This window comes from Pholcus phalangioides, unplaced genomic scaffold (assembly GCF_987345545.1).
Source record: "Pholcus phalangioides strain wild (caught in Gottingen) unplaced genomic scaffold, Ppha-v1.0 ptg000010l_1, whole genome shotgun sequence".
Taxonomy (NCBI): domain Eukaryota; kingdom Metazoa; phylum Arthropoda; class Arachnida; order Araneae; family Pholcidae; genus Pholcus; species Pholcus phalangioides.
Window position 1 is genome coordinate 42,140,801 of NW_028301603.1, and position 18,649 is coordinate 42,159,449.

Consider the following 18,649-nt stretch of genomic DNA (forward strand, 5'->3'; position numbering starts at 1 on the left):
ACTTCTCACGTTTTCCTGAGAACTGATAGGGTGAAACGTCCTCTGGAACAGCCATTTGAAGGACCATACAGAGTGATCAGCCGGACCGGCAAAGTGTTCAACGTGGACATAAGAGGAAAAACTGTGTCAGTGTCAGTCGATCGGCTTAAACCGGCATTTCTTGTGAATCCGACGGTGGAGCCGGTACCTGTATCTCCAAACGTACCAACTGCAGTTACGTCTGACGGACTCGCAGCTGATTCTGCTGTGAAACCACTCAGAACCACTCGTTCTGCACGTACTGTCCACTTTCCAGATCGTCTACAGTGCTCGTGATCACTGATGCTACTCCATAGTACGCGATCACCTCTTATTACTCGTGATCACTGGGGAGGGAGTGTGTGGTGTCTCACGCAGACGACCCCCCAAGAGTCGGGTCAACGACCTCGAGTGTGTCACGTGATCCCGGGTACTGGAGACGACCGTCTGGAAAACAGCAGAGCAGAGAGTCACTGCACACGAAAGCGTGAGGTTCGAAAATTTCTATGTCTGCCTTCCTTTTTCATTAACCCTGATTATCATGTTTGTGTCGTCGTAATAAATGTTTATTCCAAAGCTGTGGCTCTGTGTAGTGACTCCGCAGATTCTTTGCATTCTAATAAATATTTGTTGAAATGTAATGCTTGTGCACATGTTGATAAACGTGCTTCTGTGCACACTAATGCTCCATAACATTGCGTTGCTAGCGTTGGAGGTACTGATTATGCTGAAATTCCTGAAAATTGTTCTCACATTGTTTGTAACTCCCAGAGTGAAATTATCAATGAATGTAATGTTCTTTTTGGAAGGGAAAACTCATGTTGACAGTATACAATTGTCAGCTGATTCGGGAATTAGTGGAATGAGTAACCTCTTCCCATTATGTACTAAATTTTAACCACTCATTCCTAAAATTTGCCACCCTGGGCACCTCTGAGCCCTCCTGTAAATACGCCACTGCGCCCCCTCAAGTTGGGGGCCCTCACCTATCTTCAAATTAAGTTTGTACAGTTACGCCGCACAGTGGCGTATCATGATAAAGATTCTAAACAATGAGACAGAGGAATTTGCATTTCACAGTTCATCTCTGATATCCAACCGCTTCCCATCAAAACGAATGCTCTTCTGGAGCGCGTTAAGTGTCGAAGCGATCTCTTGAAACACCAGATGGCCACTTCTTCTTTCCGAAGGCATCTCCCTGTATCTATAAATAATGCTTGAGCGTTAGCTTAAAGATCAACGAGGGACAACATTCTAGTCTATCGAGGGACAATGATGTGCTGATTTTGTGTCTGGATCAAATGTTTGTCAATTATAATAGCTTTTATTAGGATTTTGATGACTCGATTAGTTTCTTCAATGTGGAAACTTGAGCTGGATAATTGATATCTGGTGGTAACGGGGATGAAAAACGGTAATTATACATCGTATTTCTCTATTCAGAAGTTTCATTGCTTCATAGATTTTCATGACCATTGCGATAAACATAAAGATATGAATTAACGGATTTGTGTGGTTGCCAGACGTCCCGTATTTTGATTTTTAGATATGGAATTTATAAACGAAATGAAATTTTGAATCATAAAAACAGCATATGGAAGTTCATGACTTTATATTATGACTGTAGTATTGAAATCCTATTTGGAGACACAAAAAATTCTTGTAAAAGAGTAGATATTTAGCGATTATACATTCTTGATCGATGGATTGAGTAGATCAAGGGTGCACAACTCTTAAAGTTCGTGGGCCAGATATGCGTTATTTCTGCCATTGGCGGGATAGAAACTTATATATAGCCATATGTAACCCATATTTTACGGGTCATTTCAATTTTGGCTGTCCGTCCCAACTGTTGCTTTCATAAAATATCAAGTTTTTCCCCTTAATTTTAAAATGGCTTGCTAAGAATTAAGATTATTTTCATGACTTACAAATTATATTATGATATAATTATGTGACTGACATAATAATTAATTGTAGTTATATATTAGTATATTCATCTACATACTGTGTATGTTGTTTTTCAGGTGAATTGAATCTTTAATCATTCTGACTTGCTGCCCTCTCTATTTCTCGCCATAATTCTCTATTTTTCAGCAAATTTTATCCTTTCTTCAATTTACTTGCTCTTGAAAATTTTCTTTTTCTCTAATTTACAACTTTAATTGCCTTTGATAATTTTCTTGACTGTAATCAGTGGCGTCGGAGCCGGGGATGCTGTGGCATGGGCTGAGATACGGGGGGCGGAGGCGGAGGGGAGCATTGCCTCCCCCCCCCCTTCAGCGTCAAAGGTGGAGTCGACTGATCTAATGTACACATGTATATATGAATTGACATCATCATCATCGTACCCCCCAGACTCAAGTCTATCTCCGCCTATGTGCTGTGGGTGCTTGAGCACCAACGGAAATTTATGACACGGGTCCGAGCACCAACAGAATTGATTCAGAAATCGAAATTTCCTACATATTACATAAGACGAGCACGCACAGGTTCGAAACACTTCCGACACCACTGGCTGTAATTAACAACTTTGGAATTTTCCGGTTGTAATTGGCAACTATACTTGCTTTTGACATTTTTTTTTTTGACTCCAATTGACAACTTTCCCGAGACTATTTTTTTGAGGATTATCACGCGTCTATCCCGAAATTTCCTTCTTTTTTGGGAAGAAAGCATGATCAATCTGAGCATTTATCTTGTTGGGTGAATGAGGCCTTTTGGATCACGTGATATTTCCTCCTTTGAGGAGGAGTTGCAACAATTTTTTACCCTTACAACGGCGATCCAGAGATCGTCTTCTTATAATCCTCTCACAATTGGCTTTGAGGGCCATACCAACACCTTCTATAACAGAAAGCCTCCACGCCAAGCTCATGCCGTCACTGAAGTTGCCCATTTCACCTATAGTCATTGGATATACTGGAAAAAAAGGTTAAGGTTTCGCATACGTCGGACAGCTATTTCCAATGGGTACAGGTGAAATGGACGACTTCAGTGATGTCACGAGCTTGGCGCGGGGGCTTTCTGCAATAGAAGGTGTTGGAAATGCAAAATGTATCCAAGGTAACCAACATGGCGACTTCCTGTGATACTCGTAAAAGAAACAAATCTAGATCAAAAGAAATACAGAAATGAATCTATTTTTTTCTTTTCGATGGGTGCTAGATATTTCGAATTTATCGATCGGTGTTTTTGCTTGAAAAAATGCGCAAATTAAAGTTAGGAAATTTATTCAATGCAATTCATGGGCCCATAATTAATTTTAAAAAGTCTTAAACTATATGGATTGATGCAATATTGGATATTAAAAGACAATACGGAGACATTAATTTTCATTTTCCATCATTAGGAAGTAGATATCAATCTTATTCCAAGGATATCCAACGCAAATATAGTCGCAGCCATTGGTGTACGCAAGGAAGGGGGGGGGATTCTAACTCTCCCCCCCCCCAGGCCGAGGTTACCAGATTCTAAAACTGAGAAGCGTGCGCCCATACCAGCTATAGCAGATGCGTACGCAGAATTTTCTCGGGGGGCACGGAAAGGGGGATGTTTCAAAAACATTTTTCTTCTGAATGGGGGGGGGGGGTGGGAGGTAAGTTCTTTCCTGCGAAATAACACTATAAACTTGCTTTTGGGGGGGGGGGGTTTATAACCACCAACCCCCCCCCCCCCTCCCTGTTTGCGTACGCCAATGGCAGATAGACCTTTACACATCTGCTACAGCTGGTGTTGTCTGCGCTATATAGCCACTGGAAAATAGCCTTATTCCAGTCACCTTATTAGCCTGCGCGCACACCCTTGGTAACGCCACTTTTTTCCAGTACGATGATTTTTTGACAGCTGGCTGATGCGAATATATATTTAGGAAAGAGTGAAAATTCAACTGTGCCCTTGCGGAGAATCGAACCCACGTCCTTTCACTTTCCGGGTGAACGCCTTGGACCACGGGTGCGCAAACCGCCTGTCGCGGCCCCCTCGCGTCAATGAACTAGCGGGGTCACGAGAGATTCCCCAAAATAAAAAATTTCAAATAAGAAATTAATTTTTATTTAAAAATATGTCAAAACTAAAGAATGTCTTTATGGTCGTCAGGAACATTTTTTTTGTTAATGGTCGATTTCAAGTGTAGAATCATCTTGAAATCGGATGATTCTTTCTTAATCACCCTGTATACGAAGGTCAAGCGGGACCCTACACCTCGTCACACGTTCATCTTGTTGCATAAGTAGGCTGACCATATTTCCTCGAGAGAAATACGGGAAATTTGAATTCCAAATACGGGACATCATCAATTATTGCCAAGAACAAAGCCAAAAGTATACAAAGTTGCCAAATATTGCTGAAATTACGGAAAAATCGCAATGGCGGGAAACGAAGCGTTGCCGCAAATTGCAGTGGATTCAAATGAATTCCACGAAATAAAACGTTCAACAAGACAAATGTGGGAGATTAATGTTCTTATTTATAGTTGTAGTTATCATTATATAATTTATGAGATGAAAAATAATTTCTATCTTTGACTTTAATAAAGAATAAAAATCCAAGTAGGTGTCTGTGAGATCATAGGCGGAGATAGACTTGGAGGTCTGGTGGGAGGGGGGGCCACGATGATGATGATGTCAATTCATATATACACATATACATTTTTTGACCCTGGGGGTGGGCAATGCCCCCGCACTCCCCCTCGTATCTCCGCCCATGTGTGAGATGTGCTTCCTAAAGACACGAATGACAGGAGTTGAGGCGAAGAGAACCCTCCTTGTTCCTTAAAATGGAATCGCCGAAACATCGGGACACCTGCTTTTGAGGGACAAAGGGGGACAGACGAGAGACCTTGGACGAATCAGTGGGTCTCGGGAGCTACCTATGTGCAGACGTGAGCGTGAGGCGTGAAGTTTGTAAAATCATGGAGACCCTTTGCGTTATTGAGTGATCAAATAAAGATGATGAAAAGTGGCAGATACGTGTGATTTTATGAATATTTTTATTATTGTGAAAGAAAAAGGAATTGAAGTTCACCCACCAATAAAGGTGAATCCAATGGTGGTCGCAGCGGTGCCTTTCTAGGGAAACGAGCCCGATACACCTGTAGCGAGTGAGAGAAACATATTATACATCGAGGCGACGCCGGCAAGAAGAGAACCCAACAGCGTCGTGTAAATACCGGGACACTTTTCAAAAAAAGTCGGGATAGCCAGAAAAAAAAAAGAAAACCAGGACTGTTCCGGGAAATACGGGACGTATGGTAATCCTATGCATAAGGGACATTAAAAATCAAAGTAAATATTTGATGATATGATGTTAAAAAAAAAATTGAATGTCTTTGGAAGTCAATATCTCAAAATCGAAATAAGCGTTCCGAAAAGGGTTTTCGGGACAGCACGTATACTAGCAAAAAATCGGGAAATGTCCCAGGAAACAAAGGAGACATATGGCTAGCCCATGAAGGGCAGTCGCGGGACATATGGTCAGCATATGTAGGGGTCGCCGATAAATTTTTTTTTGTCAAAAGTGGGTCGCGCTTTAAGAAGTTTGCACACCATTTCCCAGGGCCGTCTTAAGAGCATCATGGGCACCCCGGGCCAGGTGATTTTTCAGAGGCCCTACCTGGTAAATTCTATAAAATTTCAACTGGATCTCACTTTAGTGAGGTCCCTCTTCTCTTGAGGCCCCCGGGCCGGGCCCATGCGTTAAGACGGCACTACATTGCCACAGACCACTAGACTACAAAGGCAACGAATATCTCAGTTTTTCGTTGGAGCTCGCGTGCACCTAAGGATTGCTGTGAGCGGGGCCGTCTTAAGAGCAACATGGGCCGCCGGGCCGAGTGATCTTACTTACCAGGCAAATTCTCGTAAATTTCAACCGGATCTCATTTTTTTGAGGCCCTTTTTCTGCCCGGGGGTCCCAAATAATTCCGGAGACCAAGAAAAGCAGAACGAAAAGGCGGGGGGGGGGGAAATTTTCAGAAACGTAGGAGGACGTGTGAAATGACATCAAAAAGGAGGACGATTGGTAACGCTGAATCAATCAAGCTAAGAACAGATCAACTCAGATGTTCATAAAGTGCTGCCATCTAGCATTCGTAAGAAGTGTTAGAAAATATAGTTTGTTATATTGAAAATTCTTTGAAAAAAAATTGTAAAACTATACTAGAATATGCAAAATAATAAATATTAATTTTTTTAAAGACAACAATCTACTGGTGGATGAATCATTAAAAATTTCATTAATTAAATGTTTACATATAAATATGTTTTTTAATGAATAAAATGAAATACGAGTACCAGATTCGAAAACTGCGAAAGGAGGACGTCTGTGCGGAAGTTGACCATAGCCGGACTTGGAAGTCTGGGGGGAGGGTAATGCCCCCTCCCCCCCCTGCCGTATCTCCTCCCATGAAGTTGACTCTCTGTTGCTTGCGAATTTATCCTTTTCGTTCGGCATTGGAAAAGAACCTATCCAATGACACGTGCTTTCGACCAGTGGCGTCTTAAGGCATGGTCCCACCCGGGCACGGTCCGGGAGACTCACAAAAATGGGATCTGGTTGAGATTTTCGAAAATTTGCCTGGTAGGGCCTCAGAAAAATCATTTGGCCCGGGGGGGCCCCATGATGCTTTTAAGACGGCCCTGCTTTTGATTCATTTTTTTTTAGGATTTCTTGGAAATGGGAAATTGCATTGTGTTGTGTTGGACAGATTCATTGCTCTCGCTACAGCTATATAAGGGGGATTTCAACTATTTAATTGGGTATCGATTGGGAGAACCTTTTTAGCTAGAGATCAATGGGAAAGAGACTTTCTTAACTCGGTGCTCGTAAATTTTTGGTATCAGCAGGTATCTGAAGTCACTAAGGGTACTGCCATTTTGGATTTAGTTCTCGCTGCTTCCGAGGATCTTGTTGAACCATGTTTCGGTGAGGGGGGACGAGTTTTCTTCTAGTTGTCCTATAAATTGTACTTAGATACATCCGTTTCTTAGACTTCTAATAAGACTGATTTTGTTTAGTCTTTCTTCTTTATTAATTCGTAAACATTTCTTTTCCAAAAGAAAACTGCCAGCGTAAACTAAGAATAAATAAAGTGTATTTTCGTATTGATATGTTTGAGCACTTTTTCTTCAAAACCAGTTGGTTCCATTGCTTCAAGCATGTCTTAGGCCGGTTTCACACTATAAAAGTTTGATAAAAGTCCTTTTATAAAACTTGAAAAATGCAGCCAATAAGTTGCATTTTCTAGAATGTAGCCAATAACCTTATTAGTTAGATTTTTGAAGTTGTATAAAAGGGATTTTATCAAACTTTTATAGCTTAATACCGGCCTTACAGCGCTTTTAAAGAATAGGAATATTTGATGCGGGACAAAGTTGCTCCAACTTACGAGCTAGTTTGGCCGAAAAATTAAAATAATAATAAATTTCATAAAAAAATATTAGAGCTAGTGGATTTGCTATACCTCAGTCTTTTAGAGAAAAGTTTGAGCAATTTGAAAATTACCTCAAATCTCAGTATTTATTGTTTGTTATTTTCTAGAATAAGATTAAACAAAAAGTTTTATAAAAGATGGCTAAAATGTAACTCGTGCTTATTTACTGTCAGGCATAAGTTCTTTTACAAGATATACGGAAGACTGGATGTTGTGAAGATATTTATTATTTCAGATGTTTATTTTTTAAGGAAGGAAAAAACTCATCTCTGCCTCCACCGGGAGTCGAACCCGGGTCCCTCGATTGCCGGACGAGTGCTCTGACCACTAAGCTACAGAGGAGATAGAGATTTTCCTTCGCTAGAGCGTATATATGCATATATATTGCATATATACGCTCTAGCGAAGGAAAAAAAATCTCTATCTCCTCTGTAGCTTAGTGGTCAGAGCACTCGTCCGGCAATCGAGGGACCCGGGTTCGACTCCCGGTGGAGGCAGAGATGAGTTTTTTCCTTCCTTAAAAAATAAACATCTGAAATAATAAATATCTTCACAACATCCAGTCTTCCGTATATCTTGTATTAACAAGTGGAGAGCGACATTCATGTCATAAGTTCTTTTATTTATTTCTTAGGAATTCGGGCAATTTTGAAGGGAAAAAAAATCCAGAATGTTTGAGTATTATTTGGCCAATAGGAACGTTCCTGGACGCCGTGACGTCATAAGTCACTGGGTTCGGGACCATTTCAATTTACCGATGTGTTGCTAGATTTTTCAGTCTGATACAAACTTCTGTATCGTATGTCATTGCACCTGTTCGGCAAACTGTTACAAAGGCTTCGTAGGTTTCGCGAGGCAATCGTTTGGAAAGGCCGAAGTCCGGTTCGAAATCATCTCATTTCAATTTCTATTTATAATGCCGTTGTTTGTTTTCCTTTGAAGATGTCCGATCAAGGTGAAGAGGTATCTGATTTGCCGTCACCACATGAACCCGTTGAGAAGATGGCGTCCAAAGAAGGTACCCCGAAAAGTGAACGTCAAGACGATCGCCCAACCACGTCAGGTAATTTTCTTACGCAAATGGGGGGGGGGGGGGGGATTCGGGACTTTGAAATCATGGCCACCACATCTGAACTGGGTCACTAGGCCAGTATCGGGGGTCTACTTACATTGATTTCTCTAGTTAATTCATTGGTTTTTGATTAGCTAGAAGATGTTTCTTAATAGAGACACCTATGCAAACCATTCATTACAAAACAGCCTCCTGTGGGAAAATGGGACCCCAAATTAAAGCTATGGCCACACTCGTGTCCAGCATCGCCCAATACGATCCAAGGTTGACCATGGGCAGGAAGTGCGCCCGCCCCATCATTGACAATGATCATCAAATATACTGGAAAGTATATTAAAGGCTCGTCGAAGAGAACGCGACCAGGACCATCTAGCTCTCTTACCAAAGGAGCCATCTTCCTTGCCTATCTTCCAATTCGTCTGGCCACGCATTGGCCGAAGAAAAGCCAACAGTCACAACATAGAGAGCGTACTCGAAACAAATATTCATCAAGAAAGACTTGGCTAGGCTGGGCCATCCTATGCCTCTGGTGCTTCATTGCAGTAAGGAAAGACAGACATTGGAGGAAAATATTTGCGGAATGGAAATAATTTCCAGGCTGGACACCAGTGTGGGCCTTGCTTACCAGTTATATAAAAATTCTAGGTCGAAAAATTGCTTTACAGGAAATTAGGCCTATTCACAGTGGCAGAGGAACCTCATAACAATTGCATCGGGTGCATTAATTTTTCAATTCCGTTTTATGTTTAGCGTCGGCTGTATATCAGTGTTTCTCAATCTGGGCACACCCTCCAGTGGTTATGGGGGATATTATAGAACTGTGGGGGGGGGGGAAAGCCCGGATTAATACAAATGAACGGGGAGCCGTGACACCTGGCTAAGGGGGCCACAGAGGGCTATAAAAATGCGCTCTGAAGAAACAAATATTTTAAGTAAAATATGGTTGACAATTCTGACTGCTCTTAGAACCAAGGCCATCCTCACGAATGTGCTCCAACCAGACATGCCCGGGGAGGAGTCATGCCCAATAGGGAGCTTACACGACCTCAGTTGTTATGTTTTCCAAGGGTTAATTCTTGAGCCGCTACTTTAAGCTTAGTACGAGGCCCCGGAGCATTACTTCGTCTGGGGGGGGGGGGGAGTGCCATTATGTCAGCGACCTTGCGCAGAACTTTCACGAGAAAAAGCTCACTGTCAATTCTAGTCCAGTGATCTAATCCCACCGTCGCCACCGATGTGGTCGGCTTAAGTTTGCTTTATGTGGTTCTCAACGTTGAGGCGCGGATGCGAGCCGGTCTCCCCGTTGAAAAGTCTCGTCGCAGAGAGCAAACAGGCCTACACAACGGTACAGTTATTCAATCATGACACTTCACTCATAGTTAGGAAAAAAAATTGATGGTAGATGGCAGGACAACACAAGCCTCAGGTTCAAACCCCACCGTCGGCACAGTGGTGGTAAGCTGAAGTTGGTTTTCTGTGGTTTCCAACTTCGAAGCGCGAATGCGAGTCGATCTCCCCGTTAACAAGATGGCAGCACTGGAACATCATACACAACACCAGATACGCACTCTGACTGTTCGGTGCACACACTTACAATTAGTAAATTGTCCATCGCGATAGACCTTAGTAGCAATCGGTTTGAATGAATGATTGAATGAAGTGGAACACAAGCAAGTGGTCTACCACGGATATTGTCCTCAGTAATATATATATATATATATATATATATATATATATATATATATATATATATCTTGCTGTCCCGCACGTCCCCTATCCCCTATACTTTAGAAGTTCCTCAGGAATATTAACGTGGGGGCGCGTTTGGTTTAATAATATTAAAGCACTACACAAGCATTGCACAGAAACAAACTTCACGTTAGGACCACATCACGTACACGTATATTCCAACATGCACCAATTGGTTAGAAGTTCATAATAGAAAGTTCAGTTAGAAGTTCAGAATAAAGACAAGTTGCGTGTGTGGTTTAGTAGTAGTAGTTCAGGGGTGTATAGACCGAATGCACTTAGGAAAAAAAGGGGGAAAAATTCAAATTTACTCGACAAATCAATTCAATAAGTAGCAAATTTCTCGCTCCTGGGTGGGAGGGGCCCTGGATGAGATAGAGGGAGCCACGAGAAGAAAATGTGATAAAGAAGCAAAACCACAACCACGACATCCGCCTTCAAGATGGAAGGCTGTTGACTCATTTTGATCTCGATAATAATTTCTGAAATTCATCAAGTAAAAATTAATTCATATGTTTCCAACTGTACGTTCTGATTTCTGATTACAGAGAAGAAACCCGGATTCGCGAACTGCCTGATGGTGTTCTTCTCGTACGTCCTCGCGATCATCACTTTCCCGATATCCATCTTCCTCAGCTTCAAGGTATGCATGTGTTGCTTATATATCATGTTTTTTTTGCAGTTGGTGGGGGTCCTTCGACCCTTTTATTCTTTCTAGGCTCGAGCATCTTCTATGCTATACATGATCACCCCCCGGGCTGGCGGGTCAAACGTGGCCCTCCGAACTATCTGATATGAGCCGCGACGTCAAACCTAATTTTTTTGAAAAATGAACTGGGCTGCAAATTTCCGTGGTGCAGTTTTAGCTTATTTAAGTGTGACCCCCTAAAATTCCATATCACGCGTCAGATTCCCAGAAGATTTTGGTGTGACCCGTCACACATTTACATATCCCTTGAGTGACCCACGACACATTTACAGATTACTTGAGTGACCTGCAGCACACTTGCAGATCCCGTAAGTGACCTAAGATATATAGTGACCTAAGATATATAGTGACCCCCATATTTACAGACCATCGCTTCACAGTTCCAGAGCAGTTAAATGACAAGCAACCATTTGCAGATCACTCGAGTGACCTGCGTTGCTGCTTCAGATCACTGAATTAAGTGGCCTACGACACGTTCCCAAATCAGTGAAGAGTCCCGCACTCCATTGGAGGTGGAACAAACTTGATCTATGCCCACCCTCAGAAGAAGAGTACCCGTAAGCCCCTTTTATATGTGAAATATTGCGGTAGCCTTGGGAGTTCTGGCTCCTCCTTGGTGACCTTTTTCCCTTCTTAAGCCCCGTTCACATGTGCAATAAAACATCCCGGGAAGTTCCCGGTAACGGGGATTTTCGCTACAAACCATTCACATGACGTTTAAGCCCCGTTCACATGTGCAAGATTGTGGGGTCGCTTTGGTGATAGTTACCGGCATGACAACTTTTTTCCCCTCGTACGGAAGAAAAAGGTTGGAGAGAAGCTCATCAAAAAAAGCCCATCTTTCTTTGGGGGAGGGGGGGATTGGGGGTCGACACGACCTTCACTCCCATAATCCTTTGCTCCGCGAAAACTACTATAAACTCCTTCGTCAACCATCTTGAATCAATCACTTCCGTTCAACCCACGTAACCAGTGACGACTTCCGGAAAGAAGAGGGGGGATTACCGGCATAAACTTAACGTCATGTGAACGGTTTGTAGCGAAAATCTGCGTTACCGGGAACTTCCCGGGATGTTTTGTTGTACATGTGAACGGGGCTTTAGTTTATGCCGGTAATCCCCCCCCCCCTCTTCTTTCCGGAAGTCGTCACTGGTTACGTAGGTTGAACGGAAGTGATTGATTCAAGATGGCTGACGAAGGAGCTTATACTAGTTTTCGCGGCGCAAAGGATTATGGGAGAGAAGGTCGGTGTCGACCACCAATCCACCCCAAGAAAGATGGTCTTTTTTTGATGAGCTTCTCTCCCCCTTTTTTCTTCCCTACGAGGGGAAAAAAGTTGTCATGCCGGTAATTATCACCAAAACGACCCCCAATCTTGCACATGTGAACGGGGCTTTAGGGAAATAGGATTAAAGAAAGAGATACCCCCTTTTCCCCATAATCCTTTGCGATTTTTCGCTTCTGCGGAGTGAAGGAAACCGGGATTCGACTTTATACCGTCGAATCCCGTTTTAACGAATACTGTTGTAGCGAAAATTTTGTTTTAACGAATACTTTTCTCCAAAGAATCCAAAATTCCCAAGGTAAGTTTACGTAGGAACAATGCAAAAACCTGGAATTCCCTTATAACGAAGTGAGATTTCTCCGGTCTCTTGGAGTTCGTTATAAGGGGATTCGACTGTAGTACATTGGACTTTATAGTGTGATAAGAATAATTTGTAGCGGCTTTCTGGGCTCGGGCACTAGCCTTATTAGAAGGAGGGGGTGGGACTTGGAGTATATGTAGCGCGACCAATACGAACATGATTACTTATCTGCATAAAAAAGAATTACCAAGATTCAAAATGGTTGTTTTTTCCCCCCCAGGTGGTCGCGGAATACGAAAGAGCAGTGATATTCCGTCTCGGGAGGCTCATGAAAGGAGGTGCCAGGGGACCCGGTGAGTGATCCATTGCAATCGTACGCATGTTAAACAAATACTGATGACGATGTGTCAAGCATTTCTACCCTGTGTTGACCATGATAATCTGTTCGTTATAAGGGTGCATAGCTAACAGGGTCAGTTGATGAGCTTCTCTCTATTCTATACAGGGTGCATAGCTAACAGGGTCAGTTGATGAGCTTCTCTCTATTCTATACAGGGTGCATAGCTAACAGGGTCAGTTGATGAGCTTCTCTCTATTCTATACAGGGTGCATAGCTAACAGGGAGAATGACATTTTGCTGGTGAACCATTAATTCTAGAGGCATAATTGCAATTGGGAAAAATGTTTCCAAATAACTTGCAGTACTCAGATACGCCGTTCTTGTTGCAAAGGGTTGTATAGTCATCAAAATGTAAAAATTAGCCTTTAATTTTTATGTCCATTATGTGAGGCTCCACTTTACAAGCACAGTGATCAGTGCCTTTCCGTTTCGATTTAAACCTGGCTTATAGGCTACAATACGCGTTGTAAATCTGTTTATATGTGTCACCAGATTTCCTATAACAGCAGCTTTTATTGCTTTATATTCAGATGTTTTTGGAATTTGTGACCCCCCTCCCCTCAATAAAGAGATTCACAGGCGTGTTTTATTCTCCTGCTATAGGGGTGTTTTTTGTCCTGCCGTGTACGGATGAGTATTTCAAGGTGGATCTGCGCACCATATGTTTGAATATCCCGATGCAGGAGGTGATAATCCGTTTGTTCTTATGCAATTTATAGTGTTTTTGATGATGATTTGTGATCTTAATTATCAGTATAATTATTTGGTCACAAAGCCTCACAGAATGAATTTATATTTTCCAGAGCCATGGGGACTGAGTAGGACTCATTACGCGGTCACTCTAACCTTATAATGATTCTCACACTCCCGATTCGAGTTCTTTAGATCTGTCGTGTTTTTATCCTCTTTTCCAGATCCTCTCGAAGGACTCTGTGACGGTCGCCGTGGACGCGGTCTTATATTACCGGATCAAGGACGCCACCCGTGCGATCGTGAACGTCGCTAACTGCAGCCAGGCGACCTACTTGCTGGCTATCACAACCCTGCGTACGATACTCGGCACCAAGACCTTGACGGAGATACTCACCGAGAGGAGCGAGACCAGCGCTGTATTGCAAGTGAGTACATACACAGACAGACTTCAGGTGAACGCATACACAGACATGCTTTTGGAGTGGGCTTTCTTTCCTTACCGCAACCCCTCAGCAAGTCAAGACATTAATGCACCCTCTGACCAAGCCCGAGGGAAATACGGTGTATTTCTACCAAAGACCAGACACTGACTAAGTGAAAATGATTCAGGAATCAGAGTCGATAGACAGTCGAGGGCCAATTCGATGCGTGCCAATGATCATATTATCCCCAGACGGCTCCCGTCTAGACCTTTCGGCACACACCTATGGACATCATCAAGTGCTTTGGGTACCAGAACAACATCCAAGTGCAAGACACTTACACACCCCAAGTCAAACTTTCCGGGTAAAGTGTGCCATAGCCTACCGTTTGGATATATCCTGGCTGATTTGCCCGTGGGGGGGGGGGGGACAATATATCCGGGAGTGCGAACTAATGGGAATAAAAGGCGCAAAGTAAATTACAAGGGCCATACATAGAATTATTGTGGTTAAAGCACGTATGGGGAGGGGTTGAATATACGTTCCATATGGAACTGGATCATTATTTTCCATAGTATTTCTGGCTCTTTGCCCTTCTCCCTGGATCAGAGCCTGCTTTGAACTGTCTCTCAATAAGGTTAAAAAAATTCTTCTGTGTCCATTTGACAACTTGATGACTAACAAAATAGTAGCCTAAGGGCTGTACCACATGAAAGGGGGAAGCGGGCGGATCCGACCTCAATTTCCTCAGTCCTAGTCGTTTCCTACGAGTCCTCGAAATGAGATAATTGAAGATACACACAGCAAAGCTTTGTATACGAATGCTATTTTTAATTTGTTGTTAAAGAAGTCTTATCTATGCGCAGGAGATTCTGGATGAAGCAACAAAACCATGGGGTGTCCAAGTGGAACGTGTTGAGATGTAAGTCGAAATTTCTGCATTTGGACAATTTTTTCTTTTTTTTTTTAGCAATGCAGTATATCTCGCATTAGTTGCTTGTTGCATTTTTTATACATTGATTCGGGTTGAATACAAATTTGGGGACATTCATTGCAGGAAAGAAGTCCGACTCCCGGTTCAGATGCAGAGAGCAATGGCAGCGGAAGCCGAAGCCTCGAGGGAAGCCCGGGCAAAAGTACGGTATAATTTAAACTGATTTCGAAATGTCTCTGATTCTAAAATGCCATTGGTTCGTAATAGGGGATTGTCGGATGGAAAAAGTGACAGGAGTATCTGACCAAAAAAAATCTGACCATAAATTGAATCAAACAATCCAATCAGAATTAGATTCCTACCAATACTCAAGCCCGAAGTGTAAGGCTTCGGTCCTAATACAAAGGGCACGCAGCGTGTAGGGTTGTCAGACGTCCTATTGTGTCATGGCAATGGTTCTCGTACTATTGTGACCCACGGCTGTACTAGTCATTATTCATCCGTCCCATAACATTCTAGAAAAGAATCGGCACCAAAGTATCGAATACGCATCAATGACGCCAGTTGGCCGCAACTTCCGTAGGAGTACACTTTGATAACCACTGGCATATACCGGATTGTTGAGTATTTTTAAGAAATGGCCAAGTAACCCTAAAATATCTTCCAGATTTGGTCCGCGAGTTTTCGCCTTGTTGATTGCCACCGTCACCAAGATTTACATACTATAATTCCAAATGATACTGTTACGATTGATCATTTTCGGGAGCACAAAGAAGGTAGTCTCTGGTGTGCAAACAATACCAGTAAAATCGGAGAGAATATAAAAAGTTTTGTAGCGGTGCTACCTAAATATGGATGACAGATGACAGCACCAGAGAGAACGCAAAACAAGCACAAATCTTACAACATAAATACTTTAGTGGCCATACATATAGATAATCCTATGATTAGAGAAATGAGAAAAATCATGCTGAACCACTCAAGGATTAGCATCTCCCGGATACGTGTTCATCAAGGCACACATTCTGACATGTCCCGATTCGTTAGAAATTCCGCAGATGAATGTGCATGAGGTACATACATGGTAAAGCAGTAGTAGTAGTGCCATCTAGTGCAGACATAAGCAAAAAACTTCCGCCAAATCCTCCGGTACACATGCGTGATTATGTAGCCTACATTAGTAGATGTATCGATTTGTCTTTTGATTCGATCAATTACCCGATATCAATTTTCAGGATCTGGTAACTAGAACAACATGGCATATTTGAAGTATGTTCAATCTTAAACAAACATAATGTACATTTTTTCAAATATACAGGGTGTTCCCGAACTCATGGGCCAAACGTTGAGAGAAGGTAAAATACACATAGTCCTATATTGAAGCATTTTTTGTATAGCGAAGTGGGGTCTGAAATAAAAAGTATTGGCGGAAAAAACACGGAATGCTGAGGAAATGCAACAAAAGGGTTTTTAGCAGTCCGCCAATCATTGCATCCAGGGCTTTATCACTGTTAATGGTCGGACGTTTGAGAATTTATTTGTACGAAACCATTCTTAGCAAAACTTTCACACAATAATGTTGATAAAAAGTTTTTTTTTTCCAATTTCCTTAGTATTTCGTGTTTTTCCGCCAACACTTTTCATTTCTGACCCGACACTGCTACACACAAAATGCCTTTATTTGGGTATTTTACCCTCCCTAAAAGTTTGGCCCATGAGTTCAGGGACACCCTGTATAACATTTCAGTATTGTAGTTTTTAGGCATTTTTTTGTTTAATCATAGCCTCTCGAGCACAAAATAAGGAACAGCTTGTAGTGCTGCCCGCACGATGGCGCTGGCGTATCTTTCCAGCTTGTGTAATTATTAGTGTATTTTCTGCTAGTGGCATCACAATGAAAATCGGGAGTCAAAGGCGTCTGGCTCGGTTTGTTTATGGTTGATGTTGTCCTACTCACCGACGCGCGTGTCTGTGTCTCGCCATGCACGGGCCACATTTTTCTCTACCAGCATTTACGTTTATATTGTGTAAATATTATCCGTTGTAAATAAAGTGTAAATATATAAACGAAATCATTTCATAGATCAACTCCAAAGCCGGGTCCACACCAAGCAGCGCCAAAAACTGATTTTGAGTTCTGGCTGACACAGCGCGGGCGATTTCAATGGCTGATTTCACGTAGCCACACCCCGAAATCGGTTTTTGTGTGGGATGCAGCTGTGTAGCGCTGCTGGTGTGGAGTTCCACGGTGCTCTCGAGCAACAAATTGCTATGTGATTCCATTTCATCGAAGAGATGAGTTTCTAAGAAAAAAAAACACGTCTATGTATATTTCAGGTAATCGCCGCAGAAGGTGAGAAGCAAGCTTCACAAGCTCTCATGGAAGCTTCACTGGTGCTGCAGGAAGCACCAGCGGCGTTGCAGCTGCGATACCTGCACACGCTGAGTATGATAGCCGAAGAGAAGAACTCGACGATCATCTTCCCGTTGCCGATGGATTTATTGGCCTCGTGTGTCAAGAAGTGACCGCCATCATTGCCAAAGTGCTCTTCACACCCACAAACTTTTTGGGTAGTTTTTAATTCGTTAGTTCACGTTTATATCGATTATAACTTGCGAGATGAATCTGTTCAATATGGCAATTTTGCATTATCTAGAGACATTTATTTTTATGAATAAATTCCAAATATTTAATATAAAATTCACATTTGCTTTTTTTTTTTGCACTAAATACAACTTCAAGGGAAGAGAGAATGTTTTCATGGCTGGCAGCGGTAGCACCAGTAAAAGTTTGGAGGGCGCATAAAGGCGTGTGATCCCGAAGTAGAAATCTTCACTACTACTTAACCACACATTACTCTGCGGAATTTCTAACGAATCTGCACATGCCGGAATGTGTGTTCTGAGTGTATGTGTGACCCCCTAACGTATTTATGTTGCTGAGTTGCGCTTGTTTAGTGTTCATGCCGCCATCTGTCTTCCCTTTTCTGAAGTAAAGATGGAAATGCCTGTATCGTGTTGTAGGTCTGCCTGCTCTCTGAGGAGAGACTTTTTCAAATGGGAAACCGGCTTGCATTCGCACCTTAAAGTTGGAAAACCCAGCTTCAACCGACCACCACTGTGCCGTCAATGGGGTTCGAACCTGGATCCTCAGGACATGAGTCCAGCATGATACCCACACGACCGTACAGCGGCAGAAATCTTGACTGGGGGAACGAAGGGTTCTCCATTGTCCAGATACGTATCGATCAATTTCGACATAACGAAGTTATCATTTACCATTAACCATTTGACGGACAAGCTTTTGGTAACAAATTATTGAATTATTTCCATTCGGCGAATCAGTGATGAATCTGGTAACCTCGTCCTAACCTAACCGCATGCTAGAAAAGGGAGAGGCAAGGAAAAAATATAAAAGGAAAAAGTTGAATAGGTAAATGGTAGTAACAGAGTCTTTCCTTTCACCCTCACCCTACGTCTTCTCTTCCGCGCTCACATGCATATAGTAGAAAAATACATTATATTTGTGGGTAAAAAATCGTTAACAGGAGTGTTGAAAGAAAGGAGGGGAAAGAAAAAGCAATTTCAACTGAAGTGGGGGGGGGCGGGGGGTTGCGTTCTTTCATCTTTCAAA

At 42.4% G+C, this 18,649-nt stretch overlaps 1 protein-coding gene across 2 annotated transcripts; it reads left to right on the plus strand.

Moving 5' to 3' along the window:
- Window positions 1-1,262: 1,262 nt before the first annotated feature.
- Window positions 1,263-17,719, plus strand: LOC149081515 (stomatin-like). Of its 2 annotated transcripts, XM_089237356.1 has the most exons (9): window positions 1,263-1,432; window positions 8,393-8,513; window positions 10,820-10,914; window positions 12,847-12,919; window positions 13,570-13,652; window positions 13,881-14,084; window positions 14,948-15,003; window positions 15,139-15,217; window positions 17,353-17,712. In XM_089237356.1, the coding sequence occupies exons 2-9, from the start codon at window positions 8,393-8,395 to the stop codon at window positions 17,539-17,541; spliced, it is 900 nt and encodes a 299-aa protein (XP_089093482.1). In that variant the 5' UTR covers window positions 1,263-1,432; the 3' UTR covers window positions 17,542-17,712. The 2 variants fall into 2 exon arrangements, with proteins under 2 accessions (XP_089093482.1, XP_089093483.1); XM_089237357.1 differs by lacking the exons at window positions 12,847-12,919; window positions 13,570-13,652 and having other exon boundaries at window positions 17,353-17,719.
- Window positions 17,720-18,649: the final 930 nt, after the last annotated feature.

What these genes read in the sequence shown, in the direction of transcription:
- LOC149081515 (XM_089237356.1), top strand. Translation starts at nt 8,393, where the DNA reads ATGTCCGATCAAGGTGAAGAGGTATCTGATTTGCCGTCACCACATGAA. An exon ending in AGGAGGTGCCAGGGGACCCG is followed by an intron (nt 12,920 to 13,569) that starts GTGAGTGATCCA and finishes CTCCTGCTATAG; the next exon opens with GGGTGTTTTTTGTCCTGCCG. An exon ending in AGACCAGCGCTGTATTGCAA is followed by an intron (nt 14,085 to 14,947) that starts GTGAGTACATAC and finishes ATCTATGCGCAG; the next exon opens with GAGATTCTGGATGAAGCAAC.